Source organism: Hippoglossus hippoglossus, chromosome 7 (genome assembly GCF_009819705.1).
Source record: "Hippoglossus hippoglossus isolate fHipHip1 chromosome 7, fHipHip1.pri, whole genome shotgun sequence".
Classification (NCBI taxonomy): domain Eukaryota; kingdom Metazoa; phylum Chordata; class Actinopteri; order Pleuronectiformes; family Pleuronectidae; genus Hippoglossus; species Hippoglossus hippoglossus.
Window position 1 is genome coordinate 545,768 of NC_047157.1, and position 15,895 is coordinate 561,662.

At 41.6% G+C, this 15,895-nt stretch overlaps 1 protein-coding gene across 9 annotated transcripts in view; it reads right to left on the reverse strand.

The window, feature by feature from the left end:
* The window catches only part of LOC117764397 (ephrin type-B receptor 2-like), a 95,467-nt gene that overhangs the window by 54,255 nt on the left and 25,317 nt on the right, over positions 1 to 15,895 (reverse strand). For 6 of the 9 annotated variants that reach the window (XM_034590115.1, XM_034590112.1, XM_034590111.1 and 3 more), the window contains exon 2: positions 2,835 to 2,899. The exons of 1 other annotated variant lie outside the window; for it this stretch is intronic. In XM_034590115.1, coding sequence (XP_034446006.1) covers positions 2,835 to 2,899 — 65 coding nt within the window. Of the gene's footprint in view, positions 1 to 2,834; positions 2,900 to 14,982; positions 14,989 to 15,895 lie in introns of those variants that run through there. 2 more of the 9 variants (XM_034590118.1, XM_034590116.1) reach the window with 2 other exon arrangements.

Below are 15,895 nucleotides of genomic sequence, written 5' to 3' on the forward strand. Positions count from 1 at the left end.
AACATGGTGTAAATGAGGAGGTAAAGGAGCAGTATGGAGGCATTTTATGGGTTTTTTTCTGTTGTTTTTTTACGTTTAAAGAAGAAGTCTTCAGTTACTTCAATTGTACTGGATTTGGCTTCAACGCTGTTTTGTGGATTCCAACACTTCACCCACCCATCCATCGGCATAATGGTGAGTAGATAATGAGTGAATTTTCATTTTTGGGTAAACTGTCCCTGTAAAACCTTTTTATTTGCCTGGAAAGTTTGTGGTATAAGTGCATCGCAACGGCAGAGTGTCACTGGCGGTGAGCACCATAGCCAACTGTGTGCATGAGCTGCAACTCCGCTACTCTGACACACTAACAATAGTGCTCAGGGATTTACACCACTGTCACCTGGAGACTTGTAAGGAACAACTGAACTGTTTTGATTAGACAAATTGGGAAATCTTTTATGAGGGTTCATTGGATGAAATGATTTACATTCATTTTTGTGTACAGCTTATTGTAGCCACAAAGATTAAAATATATCCTAATAATAAATCATATGTGACTAAGGATATAGAAATTGTATAAATACTAGGATTAAAAAATTTAAAATGTTGAGCTTTTAAAGAGACTGAAAAAAATCTGACTGAGGCAAACACACGATTTGCACACAGACAACTTTTGGAAGATGCCTTGAAGCCTATAACCCCAAAAAGGTGTGGGATACCATGAAAATAATGAAATTTCATCTACAACTAAACCCATTTAGATTTTTCAAGCCTCTGCAGACATGCACAGGATTTTCTAAGGGGGATTTTCTAACCCCCGACCAATAGCTCTTACCTCAGTGATTATGAAATCTCTCGAAATAATTCTGCTCCAATATCTTGTCAGTACAACAAAAGATAAACTTAAATAAACCCAACACCTATGCAAGAGCCCTTTCTCTAGATTTCCTTCTGCTTTTTTGTATATATTATAATGTATAATATTTTGGTATCAAAGATGGTTCAGCAGGGATTGAATCCCTATTTGATGCTTTAGTATGCCTCTTTCCTCATGAACAGAGTCCAAATTGTTAAGGTGAATAAAATCCTTTCATCTTCCATCAAGACCAATGTTGGAGCCCAGGGTTGTGTGAGTTCAGCTTTTTACACTGATGACTGCTGAACAGGTACTGTTCAAAAGTAGGGCTGCGCAATATTAGGAAAACATGCGATATGCAATAATGTTGAATATTGCGATGATGATATGACTTGCAATAAATACACAAATGCTTTAGTATACGGTTTTAAAGTATTTCTGCTTTGGTTTCACTGCTAACATAGACCCCATACAGTAAGTGGTCTATGCAAGTGTCTGAAGCATTATTTCCATTCCAACAACATGGTTTTATTGAAAAAATTCCACCTGGCTACAGATGCAGGGACCACGAACAACTCCACAGCCTGAGGGAGAGGGGGCACAGCCCGGCCACAGCGCCACCAAGTCTGGGGCAGACACCACTAAGTCCACTTACAGTGTTAATTTGGAGTCTTTTCAAACATGTTTGCTCTGTAAGTAATTTACTGCTCCTGTCTGTCTATCATCACTGTGCCAACTGTATGAAGCCAAACCGAGAGCGCACTGCCATCTCCTCTAGATCTCCATACATTGACTAAGTTTACCAATTCCGCAGTTTTTTTTGTTCGATATCACTGTTTGTGAGTGTGTGTGCGTGCATGCGTGGGAGGAAAAGAGTGAGTGGGGCGGCTGATGAATTTGCCCGGTGCTCTGAAGATTAGTATTAAGAAAAGTATCTTTCATTATGTGATTATCAGTATTGATATTATGGCATAATTTCAAACAAAATGGCATTTAAACTGTTGCGAGTAAGAGATGTCAGCTGAGTCTGAGAGAGAGAGAGAGAGAGCGCAGCGGAGTCAGTGTGTGTGCGCGTCGTTACCTTTCCCTCAGGTTGTGGGACTATCGCAAATAATCTACCCGATTATTTTTATAATCAACCAATCATAGTGAAGAATTTCACCTTGGACAAACATCACTAGAAGTTTCCACAGAATTTAGTGGGAAGGAGGCTGAGGCGGCACAAGATTTGACGGAGCTTCCTCGCAATTTTGTTCAAATCTGCTCAAAGATTGTAGGCCAACCTCGGTAGAAAATCTTCAAATCATCCTACCATAGGAACAGTGAATATAGATTGTTACCATCCACGATTTAATAAAGTGAGACTGCACCTGTCAATCCTAAAATTAAATATGGAACTTAATCCCAGATCAAGTGTACATTAAAGGGCCTTGAGCGTCATCTTCTTCAAGAATATCTGAACTAAATCAAGAGACAGAAGCACACCGGACTTAAACGCAAACAAAAAAGCTGCATATTTAGTAGTGTCTGCAGTGGATAGAAAACAACAGAAAAAATTATACTTGGGATGCAGTAACACGTTCAGTGGAAGTTATATTGAGAGAAAGTCGGACAATGACGTAAAAAGACATATTCAAACTCAGTAGAGAGGGTAAAGTGAGGGGAGGTATCTGATCTTGACCAGCACATCATTGGAAACACAGCACTGCAGGTAAACCCTTAGCTGAGCATTTGTTGATACCTAATCCGGACAAAATTCTTAAAATAATATTCGGGTTTGGGTTGGTCAGGTTGGCTGGTCTGATTTTTTACACTGCACAACATGTGTCGGGAATCTGGAAAAACAAGCCCTAATCATCTGTTCTCCTCTTTAACATGTCCATGTGTTTGAAATCTCTGAGAAGCAAAAATTCAAAATCCTTGAGAAAATCCTAAATTACAGATCAAGTATGCATAAGAGTGCTCTTCAGTGTGCATAGATTCTGATTGTTCCACTCACCCCCTGTGATGGATAGATGGTCCAACCCAGTTCTGCCGTTGCTGTTGTTGAATCCATTAGTATTTCTACAAAGGAAAAAAATGAAAAGGTTAGAGTTTTTATCTATTTAACTGGCAAATGTACAGGCTCAAATTAGGGTGAAGAGTTTCTTAAAATTGTGATATTTAAAATCAGCAAGAAATTCAAGTTAGTTTGTTTTAGGGAAAAGGGAGACTGTGTGAATAAAGTCTGTGAAAAAATGAAAAAAGTTGTGGTGTTACATAAATACTCACAGAAAGACAAACTGACTGTCCTTTGATTTTCTTGACAACCAATTATTCAATCGTCCTCAAACTTGTTCATGATGTTAACTTTTTTTTTTATCGTCCACACCCGACACTCATTAACTGACAATTAGCTGTTTACCCACCTAACCTTTTTTAAGTAAAAAATGGATGATGGAAAAGCGACCCTCAGACAGGCAATTAGGGGGGCAAAGGCGCGCTGAAACCGCCTACGATTGCCACAGCCGTGGAAGTATTCACACTTCTTTGCTGGAATGCGATACCGATGAACTCATTGCAAATGTTACAGTTCCCCTGAGTGAACTGTAACGTTTGCAAATATCATGAAGAGTAACTATCATAAACGTGACCTTTTTACCCCAAAGCATGACTAATGTTAACTTAATCTAGTCTCAGTGTTTTCATTGAAACTGTTAGCAGTGGTATTAAAAAGGCAGTGTGTACGAATTCTAAGGCTCTCTAAGGCTCTCTGCAAAAAACGGGATATAATACTCATATCTACAGTGCATCCGGAAAGTATTCACAGCGCTTCACCTTTTCCACATTTTGTTATGTTACAGCCTTATTCCAAAATGGATTCAATTCATTTTTTCCTCAAAATTCTACACACAGTACCCCATAATGACAAAGTGAAAAAAGTTTGTTTAAAATTTGTGCAAATTTATTAAAATTAAAGAACGGAAATATAACATGTACATAAGTATTCACAGCCTTTGCTCAATACTTTGTTGAAGCTCCTTTGGCAGCAATTACAGCCTCAAGTCTTTTTGAGTATGATGCTACAAGCTTCGCACACCTATTTTGGGGCAGTTTCTCCCATTCTTCTTAGCAGGACCTCTCAAGCTCCATCAGGTTGGATGGGGAGCGTCAGTGCACAGCCATTTTCAGATCTCTCCAGAGATGTTCAATCGGGTTCAAGTCTGGGCTCTGGCTGGGCCACTCAAGGACATTCACAGAGTTGTCCCGAAGCCACTCCTTTTTATCTTGGCTGTGTGCTTAGGGTCATTGTCCTGTTGGAAGAGCAGGTTTTCATCAAGGATGTCTCTGTACATTGCTGCATTCATCTTTCCCTCGATCCTGACTAGTCTCCCAGTTCCTGCCGCTGAAAAACATCCCCACAGCATGATGCTGCCACCACCATGCTTCACTGTAGGGATGGTATTGGCCAGGTGATGAGCGGTGCCTGGTTTCCTCCAGACATGACGCTTGGCATTCAGGCCAAAGAGTTCAATCTTTGTTTCATCAGACCAGAGAATTTTGTTTCTCATGGTCTGAGAGTCCTTCAGGTGCCTTTTGGCAAGCTCCAGGCGGGCTGTCATGTGCCTTTTACTGAGGAGTGGCTTCCGTCTGGCCACTCTACCATACAGGCCTGATTGGTGGAGTGCTGTAGAGATGGTTGTCCTTCTGGAAGGTTCTCCTCTCTTCACAGTGCAACGCTGGAGCTCTGTCAGAGTGACCATCGGGTTCTTGGTCACCTCCCTGACTAAGGCCCTTCTCCCCCAATCGCTCAGTTTGGCCGGGCGGCCAGCTCTAGGAAGAGTCCTGGTGGTTCCAAACTTCTTCCATTTACGGATGATAGAGGCCACTGTGCTCATTGGGACCTTCAATGCTGCAGACATTTTTCTGTACCCTTCCCCAGATCGGTGCCTCGATACAATCCTGTCTCTGAGGTCTACAGACAATTCCTTGGACTTCATGGCTTGGTTTGTGCTCTGACAGGCACTGTCAACTGTGGGACCTTATATAGACGGTGTGTGACTTTCCAACTCATGTCCAATCAACTGAATTTACCACAGGTGGAGTCCAATCACGTTGTAGAAACATCTCAAGGATGATCCATGGATACAGGATGCACCTGAGCTCAATTTTGAGTGTCATGGCAAAGGCTGTGAATACTTATATACATGTGATTTTTTCATTTTTTATTTTAAAAAAATTTAATAACGTTTTTCACTTTGTCATTATGGGATATTATGTGTAGAATTTTGAGGAAAAAAATGAATTTGATCCATTTGGGAATAAGGCTGAAACATAACAAAATGTAGATAAAGTGAAGCGCTGTGAATACTTTCCGGATGCATTGTAAGTTATCTAACAGTGTAGTGAGCCTAAAATAATAGTGTTATATTTCGATATAATGAGCCTTATAATTTGGTTAATATCTCTGTGGCAGTAGACCATGCCAAGGGGCTCTCACCACAGCAGCCAGAGATGAACCATTCAGGTTTTAACATTTTATTATCTCAAACACACTTCAAGAAACATAAATAAACTTCAACTTAAAGCGACTAGCTTTACAGCTCCGTGCCTCCGTGTGTGTGAGTTCCTCCGGCCTCTCTCCGCCGACGAGGGACACGGGACAGGGGCTGCAGAATGCAATCTTTAAGAACTGACAGCATGCAGTCCAAAAGTTTGTTTTGCACTGTCTTTGATGTGCCTTTAAATACGGTAGCTGTCTTGAGATGCTCCTCCAACGCAGTGTCCAATGAAGCCACAAACTCTACCAGACCCCTGCAAACGCCCGGTTGTCAGAGGAATCTGTCTCATTGTGGCTGCGCAAAGCCAGTTCAAATGCGCCGCAGAATTTGACATAGTCAACTTATCCACCTCTTCATTGTGTTTTCTCACTCCAATCCTTTGATCTTCATCCAGATGTGCAGCGATGTTAGTTGTGCCTAACATGGCTAGCTCCATTGTATTTTCCATGTGTGCCCTCGTAGACTCATGTTTCTTTATTTTTATGTTGCATATCTCTTACTCCAGTAACAGTCCATGCTGTATCTGTTCCAGCAGTTAATTAAAAAACACACTCTCCACAAGGGAGGGCGGTGCCCTAGCGCCCTCTATTGGCCAGTCGCCACTGTTTGTTTTCATAGCTTGTATCTGCAAGTGATTACTTAGATGCACAGTCACTGTTCAAAGTTGTTATATAAACTATATAAGATATTGAATGGTTGAAAACTGTGATTTCAGCTTCAGAACACTATATAGAAAGAATGCCTGAAAAAAACCCTATGAATACACCTAAGAGCTGAGATCTGAATCGCAGAATCAAAAGTGGAATGGGACACCTCGAAGGAATAGCTTTTGTCCAGATGACCTTCACCTCTGTCCCAATCCTCATTACACATGATCCTCAACTCCAATTTGTGGTTGAGGTGGACGCCTCTAATGTGGGGGCTGTTCTGTCACAATGCTTCAACAACAAGTTGCACCCCTGTCTTCTTCTCTCACTGTCTGTCTCCCACAGAGATAAACCATTCTTGGTTTGGACACACCACCAGGCAATCAAGATGGGCACTTTTCTTCTAACAATTCAACATCTACTCTCTCCTACCGTCCAGGTTCCAGAAATGTTAAGCCAGATGCTTTGTCACTTCAGTTTGTCAAGGAGCGGGAACCCTCCAGACCTGACAACATCCTTCCCAGCCAGCTTCTTGTCGCTACTGCATGGTTTGCTGTTGAGCAAGAGGTACTGGAGGCCCTCCATCAACATCCATCCCCAGGTAACGAACCTAGGGGGAAGCTGTTTGTCCCTGTGTCTGTCCACTTTCAGGTTCTCCAGTGGGCTCATGCGTCCAGACTCACCCGGGGGGTCAATGAACCTTGGCAAGTCTTCGCTAGAGATTTTGGTGGCCCAACATGCAGTAGAAGGTGCTGGAATATGTATCCTGGTCACACATTTGACTTCATCACCAGTCTCCCGGACTCTGAGGGTAACACAGTGGTTCTTACTGTTGTAGATAGTTTCTCAAAGTCTGTGCATTAAATTCCACTGCCTAAACTGCCCACTGACACTACTCAGTTTAGATAATATAAAGGTGAAATTTTAACATCACAGTTTTAACTTCAATGTTTTAATTTAACTATTTTAACTTCACAGTTTTAACTCCACTGGTTTAACTTTACTGTTTTAATTTAACTATTTTAACTTCACGGTTTTAACCTTACTAGGAGTAGTACTGTGTCTTGGTGTGTGAGAGAACTGCCTTGTATGAACGCACATGGTCTCTGTAGGCCTCCAGGTGGACAGTGAGGCCAGATCTTTTGTAGAGCCACTCCAGCTGATGGCCGGAGGCCTTCATGGCACAAAGTTCAGTGGTGAACCAGGGGGCTGGGCAGGTGAAGGAGACAGACAGTTTGAGGGGGCAGTGAGTCGAGACTGAGGGATATAGAGCAGTGTTGTATGGGTGACCAGGCCATCAACCATGGTGCTGGGGGGGTCTGAGGCCAGGTGTGTAGCCAGTAGGTTTGCCAGGGCTGGTGCACTCATTGTCTTGGTGTTCCTAAAATTGATGGGGGGTTAGGTAAGAGGGCGGTGTGGAGGTCAAGGCACTGCAGTTCGGAGAGGGTTGTGCCAGTGTGTGACGTTTGGCATGGGTGGGACCTTGAATATGTTGTGTGATGTTGAAGCAGTCCAGTAGGAATTTAGTGGTAAGTGTGCAGCTGGTGGAGTCAACATGAATATTGAAATCACTGACCTGGGGTCTCATTTATAAAACAGTGCGTAGGATTCATACTAAAAGTGTACGTACGCACAAAAGCTGGAAATGGCGTACGCCAAAGAAAATTCTGATTTATAAAACGGTGCGCACGCACACCTGAACGCAATGTTGGCTTTATAAATCACAGTCCACCTGGAAACGTTCGTACGTGGATCTACTTCCAAATCCGCCCTCCACACGCCCACTTTCAACCATAAATGGTCAATGCAAAGCACGGCATGAATATTAAATGATCCTGCTGACCAATGGGTTTCCACCGAGAGTCCTGACGGAGTCACGGCATCAAGCGATGAGAAGAGGAAGCAAAACTTTCTGAAACTGACATTGAGGTGTTTGTTAGTGAGGTGGAGGTGAAGAGTGATTTTATGGGACAGCAGTTTTGTCACTAATAAAGAAAATACACTGATACTCTGCTGCTGCTGTGGATAATACAGTGTGTGAGAGTGAAGACGATAGAAAGAACCGAGCCTGAAATAAAAAAAGATCCAATTCAAAGGTGGAGGCAAAAAAAACACACTGTCAGAATGTGAGGGAACTTGTTGTATCTCATGTTCATAATTTAATCATCCAAAACTGCAGGATTATTAAATTCAGAGACAGCTGTGATGTCCCCTCTCTATAGAATTTAACAGAATTATTATTATATGCTCGTGTTTGTACTGGGATGGTTCGGTTCCATCGGTCGATCTGTGTGTTACTGGACTCAGTTCAGCACAAAGATCACAGATCAATAGAATCTATATCAGCTGATCAGACACCGCTGAACCCTCGTTTTCTCCTCATCCTTCCATTCGCGTGCATCCATCACGCAGAATCATGCACCAGTGTCACGGCAGTATTTATTTATTTAGAGCATCGAACCGATTCCCTCACATCAGTGGATCCTCACCTCCACTCTGCAATATTATTTGGAAAGTTTCTTCATTTCTTGTAAGTGATCTCCAGTGTGCTCTGTGCGCTCTGTGCGTCTGATGGCACAGTCATGTTCACTGCAGTGATTTGATGATACACGCACAGTGTTAGAAGATATTATTAAAAACTGTTAATGACTCGGCTCTGTAACTCCGCTGTTTAATGGAATCTGAACGTAATTTGCTGTGAGTTGTTTTATATATTTTTAAATTAAAAGGTTTGTGTGGAACAGATATGTCGCGCGAGCACAACTAAAGCTGTTGGTTTTAATGTAAATGATGAAGTGGATCAATAATCTGCTTCAGTTCACCACCTCAGGTCTGCATCGCCACTTTCCCGTCTCCAAAACGTTCGTATGCATGGGTCAGAGTTTGCGTGGAAATACGCAAATTTTCCCGTCAAGTTTGTTTTTATAAATCCCAACGTTTGCGTGAGAAGTGGCGTACGCACGTTTCAGGCCCCGTTTTGTGCGTACGCAACGGTTATAAATGAGACCCCAGGAGTGTAGATGGAGACATGGAGCAGACCGAGGTGAGTAGCTCTGACAGCTCAGACATAAAGGCGGAGGAGGCTTTGTGGGGGTGGTAGATAAGGACAACCTGGACCTGTGCGGGTCGAGTTAGGGTGACACATTCAAACAAGGTGGTATTGGGTACAGGAAGCTCTTTAACCAGTAAGACGGCTCTATGTATTATGGCCAGACCACCACCCCAGCCCATAGAGTGGGGCTGTTGAATTTAAAAGTAACCTTGGGGTGTGGCTTGGTTTAGTGTGAGAAAGTCCAGTTGGTTTTGCCAAGTTTCAGTTAGACAGAGAAAATCTATTTTCCTGGTGATGTCATGGATGAGTTGCGCTTGGTAGTTTAGGGAGCATGCATTCTGTAACATAAAAGTTGCGGTGTTGATGGTAGATGCTGAGGTAGAGGGGGGAGGGAATGATGCTGTCGACACAGACGAGTGGTCTCAGATTTCTGGAATGCACGTGTGGTTTGTTGTGATGACGTCGTCAGACACCACCGGGGAGATCGTATGGTCATTGTAAACAAACTTGAATCGGGCTGTCCTGTGCACATCGCGAGGACAGTGCAGGAGTCCTGGGGATTTAATGTTCGCGAGGAAGTGAAGAGTGAAGTGGTAGTCAACTCTTCTAAAATAAGTTACTGCTGTAGTATACCTTAGGTCAGGGGTGTCCAAACAACGGCCCGCGGGCCAACTGCGGCCCACCATCCATTTTTAATTGGCCCGTATCAAAGTCTAAAAATATGGCCCACTGTGGCCCACTGTAGTGCACTTCTTAGTTTAAACACTAGGTGGCGGTATTGTCTTGAACAAGGCAGCGTCTCCACAAAGCAAGCAATCGAAGAAAAAATTTGCTCAGGGTCACCACAAATGCCAGAACTGAAGAGACGCAAGATTGCAAGCGAGTGCAGAAAATTTCAGACTCGTGGAAAAATGAATATTTTTTCATAGAAACCAAGGGGAAGTGTGTTTGTTTGATTTGCAATGAGAGTGTTGCCGTGATGAAAGCATTCCGTGCGAAGCTCCGTCTCTTCGAGTCACAACTGCGCAACTTCAATGTAGCGCACTTCCCCGCGCTGACCGAAATCAAATGCGCATTTCCAAATGCCAAGCTCTCTGCAAAAATGGGAGAATATGTGTCTGTGATCACATCTCTCATGACAGAATTCAGTCAGCGCTTCCAAGATTTTTCTGTCATTGAGGAAATCCCACTGTTTGCGGCTCCGTTTTCAATGGATGCAGAAGAAGTGGAGGAGAGTCTGCAATTAGAACTGATCGAAGTTCAGTGTGATGATTCTCTGAAGAATCAGCATCAGCTTCTCTCCCTACCTGACTTCTACTGGAGCTTGGAAAAGGCCAAGTTTCCTCTGATGAGACGCCACGCAAAACGAATGATGAGTCTGTTCGGCTCAACATACATCTGTGAGCAGACATTCTCTCTGTTAACGCTGAACAAAAGCAGACTGAGAACCAGAACGACCGACAGCCATCTCCGTGACGTCCTTCGCATCTCAACCACCAAACTTACTCCTGACCTGCCAGCTATCCTTCAGACCAAAGCGCAGCATCACTGCTCCCACTGAGCGCAACATTCTTCCCATTACAGGTGAGTTAAAAATATACACACAGTTTTCATTTGTTAATAAGCCCAATGACTTAATAAATTCAGTCAATTAAAGTTGATGACAATTTTTTAACAAACGTTAGTTGATGTGTTAACAAGCCCAATAATTTATTTGTGTAATAAGCTTGAAATATCCACATCCCCTATTTCTCTTCTTGTCTCTCCCTTCATACAGGACAATGAAGGGGGATCAGCACCCTAAGAACCAATCTGAGGCTGTCACTGAGAGAATGACCTGCCAACCTTTTTGTAAAAAATAAAATGAAAATCTACTAATGGAGAGCTATGATGGAGGCTTTTTTTCTTCAAACATGTTCAATTATCAAATGTAATTTACCTGCATTTGATTGATTTTGCCAATATTAGTGCATGAGAAGTGAGGCAGTATACCGTAATTTCCAGACTATAAGCCGCTACTTTTTTTCACACGCTGTGAGACTGCGGCTTTTACAACGGTGCGGCTTATTGATGGATTTTCATAGTGTTGCAGGCATGGCCTGCCCCTTTAAGAAAGCTGTTGTGTGTGTGACATAGTGCACCTGAGAATTGTGGGTAAGGCGCCACATGTTGTACGATTGCTAGTCATATCAGACCAATGAAATTGCCGAACAGGTCACAGTGGACCAATGAAACTGTTTCGGCAAACTAAACCTAATTCTTCAGATCATCCATTTTGCGCTTCATGCACGCACCCTCATCATGGAAAAGACACGAAGATCTGCACATGATGCGGGTTTCAAGTTAAAAGCGATCCGTCTGGCTGTCGAAGAAGGAAATACAGCTGCTGCACGTAAACTCAACGTCAATGAATCGATGGTGAGACGCTGGAGACGGCAGCATGAAGAACTGACTCGTTGGCGATAGTGACTAATTACTAATGACTTTTGCTGGTAGGTTCACGTTAGTACTGTTAAAAGCACTGTTCTGAAAAAAAGCATTTGCGTATGTTGCGTAGTTGTGTTGTTGTGGATGTTACCGGCATTTATTTAATTTAAATGATTTTATTTAATTAATGACTTTTGCTGGTAGGTTCCTATATTTTCGCCGATAAAATGTGTAACGAAGGAATTACATAACCTCAGGCTGTTTAATTCCGATACTGAAGCAGACAACTTTAGTACTGTTAAAAGCACTGTTCTGAAAAAATAATTTGCGTATGTTGTGTTGTTGTTGTGGATGTTACCGGCATGTATTTAATTAAAAGTTTAAAAAAAACTTTCCTGTAACATCTTTCCACGTTAATATCTCATGTTTCAACGGGGACACCTGCGGCTTATAGACAAGTGCGGCTTATTTATGTACAATTTCTTTTTTCTTTAAAAAATTAGCAGGTGCGGCCTATATACAGGTGCGCTCTATAGTCCGGAAAGTACGGTACCTCACGTCTAGTGAGTGGCCCAGTCCTTCGTATATTTTTCTGTATGTGGCCCTCGGGAAAAAAAGTTTGGACACCCCTGCCTTAGGTCAAGATAGTCCTTCAGTAACAAACTAATCCTGTCCAACAGGGATTGTTTCCTAAAATTGACCATGTGTTAATATGTGCTTTGTTTACACTGAAACTGCTTTTAAGAATGAGCCCATGTACAGTCATTTAGATGTTATGTATAAGGTTATACAACAAGAAAATATTCTTAATCATACAGAGTTTAGCTTTCTGTGTCAGGCTGGAATGTAGGCATCCACTGTTGAATCCAAATGGCCCATTTTTCCGGCTGCTCGCTTCCTGTTAGTATCAGCAGCGATTAATGAGGAACTGGAAGGGAGCGACGAGCCAGGTGTCAGAGCCGCTGCTAAACAGGAATAAAGAGGTCATGAGCACTGACCAGCAACCAATTCCTACAGATTTAGCCAAGAAGGAAGCAGGGGGGACAGAGAACACTCAATATCTGAATACATATCTGTGCTGAAGTAACTTGTGATGTTTTACACTTTCAATCAGCCATTTACAAGGAATTTGTCACAAATTATTGTGTTTTGACTCAAGTAAGTAAGTTTGTAAAAGTGTTTCCTGTTTCCACTGCAAACTGAAATTGTTCTAGTGTCGACTCACTTAGTAATGGATGTAGAACTTGCAGATACGATACCAAAGGTTTGGTATTTGTACCACAACACTACTTCTTTCGACAACTAACATCTTAGAAATAAAAACATCTTTCCTATAAATTAAGCTAAAGTTCTCAAATGTTACATTAAATATGTAAATAGCAGTCATAAGATACACAGTGCATGCATCAACATAATTGTCTAGCATGAAAGTATATTAATTTTAATTTAAAGTTACAGTAATCAATATTTCAATATCGACAATAATTGATCAATAATTATCTATGATGGGTATGAGTCACTCATATTGAAAAGCTCACAGACAGTTATTACTAACTGAGCAGTTCATTTCACTTCTACTGTGCTTTTTGTTGTCTTCTAGCTCAACTTCACTGTTGTGGTTCAGTCTCTGCACTTTCACGAACTGTTTCCTCCAAAAATCTCTGATAAACCCACTGTCCAGCATCAACAACATAGTCAGCCGCTGGTGAACATAGTGCAGCAATTAGCAGCTTAGGAGTCAGATATTTTTCTCAGGAGTTGTAAAAACCAAAACCAGAGCTGAAGAAAAGGGATATACGGCTGTGTCAGTGAGCAAAATGATAAATAGTCTGCTTGTCTTAATGTGCTAAATATAGTAAGCACTGTATGAATGTGTGTGTACGAATGAATAAGATCATTAAGCACTATGAGTGGTCATGAAGTCTAGAGAAGTGCTTTATAAATAGAGTCCATTTGCCATTTTGGGGCTGAGGGGGTAGAGCGGTCGTCCTCGCGGTCGTCCTCCAACCAGAAGGTCGGAGGTTCGATCCCACTCTTCCCCATCTGCATGCCGAAGTCTCCTTGCGCAAGATGCTGAACCCTGAATTGCCCCTCATAGAAAAAACTGTACTGTAAAGCGTTTTGAGTGGTCATCAAGACTAGAAAAGTGCTATATAAATACAAAACATTTACCAATATTTGATTTCAAATGAATGCTAATGTTGCTACATGGATAAAAAGTCAACACATGTATATATACCTTTCTTAAGCAATCTATTCATACTCCATACTACAATAATTGCATAATTTTAAAAATACTCTTTGATTGAAATGTTAAACTCTGCCCAGTACTATTTTTGCACATAAGTTATCCATTTGCTAATTTCTATCTAACAGACTTGAAATGAAGTAGGATTTGGAACCAGCTACCTTTATGCAGATTAATTCTACCAAGAAGACATCCATCATGATGTGAGAGACCAGGGAGAAGGAGCTTAAAAGACTAAATCAAAATATTGGTTAATAAGGAAGAGCAGTGCATTTGAAATGGAGGCAGGCTGCCGTTGGCTGGTGCTGCTGATGGGAGGGAAATTGGGACAGTGTGGGCTGACAGGGTGGGGGTGGGGGCATCAGTATATGGTGCCCTCCTTTCGTGACTAGACATTCGTGATGACAGCTCCTCAGTCTCTGCTGTCAGAACACAACTGACTAAACACAATATGCTGCTGAATATCAACACTTAAGATATGTGAACCAAACTGGAATTCAGATCTTCAACCCTCAGTCATTGACATAATAAATGAACAATCATTATTTTGGGACATGATTTATATTTCAGTAAAAACTGGTGTTGGCAGCTTCCTCTAATGTAGAGCTCACTCTGTCTCTTTGTGGCGCCATCCCCTTCCCACTGGCTCCATCTGTCCCTGCATTCCTGCAGTATATATAGAGAGAGAGTTCTTGTTGTGCACGATTCAATGAAAAGTAGGGCAAGGAGGAGGAGAGAGTGGGCCAACTAAGTCCAGCACACATAATCCGTATAGGCTGCCCCACGCTCTGTTTGCCACACTGGATTAATCCCGAAGGGATAAATCAGCGGAATTCACTTTGTTTTATGTCACAGCTCAGCCTGCCATGCTGCCTTATGCACCAACTTTTATACTTGAACACATCGTCCTGAAATATTCTGATTATCTTCTCCTAATTGGTCATCAGACATTATTATTACTATGTAAACCTAAATGTAACCTGATTTGTAATGTTAACATGAGGATGTTGTAATACATTTAGGATATGATTCAGTCCCGGCAATGTAGAGATCATATTTTCATACAGTCTACCATCACATAGTTTATCTCTTGTTCTCTAATACATGACTGGAATACTGTGCCATCAAGCCAAAGTGGATGTGGAGGTGGGCAGGATTTGGGCACTCAGCTGGAGGAATTATCTCATTTTACATCAAAGTACGACAACATTTTTATTTTAGGGGATTTTAACAATACTCGTCTGCTGCCCTGCTCAGAGTTTTGTCACTGATTTATGGAAATTTTGCAGTCTTTTAAGCTCATACAGGCAATTTAAGAAGCCACACACTCAAATAATCTATTTTCCTGTAGTCATGGTCCTGGACTGCTGAAAAACACAGTCAGTGCAGAGACTGAGCACATGCCACATGGACTAAATCATCTGATCTCCTGCGGAAATAAAATATGCTTCAATAGATTTATGCTCTTATAAAGTTAGTTCGTTCAGTGAATTCACAGTCTCAGTGTCTTGCTGGGAAAAATGCATTTAACTTATTGTGCCCTTTACCTTTGGACAAAGGTAATGTCGGTCATGGTGTAAGTACAGGTTGATTAATATATTTTTCTTCAAATTTAATTTATCTTATTTTACAAATGATGTTGTACTGGGGAAAAATAACTGCAATGCATTAAGTGAAAGGGTTGATGCTCTGAGAATAAAATCTGCTTCTTAATACTTAACAAAAATGATTCTTATTACTGTATATTATGACATACTGTATATACTGGACAGTAAATACAACATTTAGAAAGAAACATCACTGTGTGGTGCTGGTTCTCTGCTCCAGCAGATTGAATAGAAAATGAAACACTGGGCCTCATGCTACAGTCACTTGCATGCCTTCATCTAAATATCTTAACATATGTCACAGAAACCAAATGAAACAAAAATAACTGTAGTAGTGTAGTAATGTAAAAATAATATTCTTTTCACCTAATCAGTGTAATACACATTTGATGTTTTCCTTTACTGGGATGGACAGTAAAAAGGTAGACCAGAGGAAAAAGCTCCAGGGGCAACAAGCGGTGAGCAGGATTAGTGTTACTATAAGAACAGCCTGAGAGGATTTCATGTTTAAAAAAAAACTAGATGCCATCTCAACACC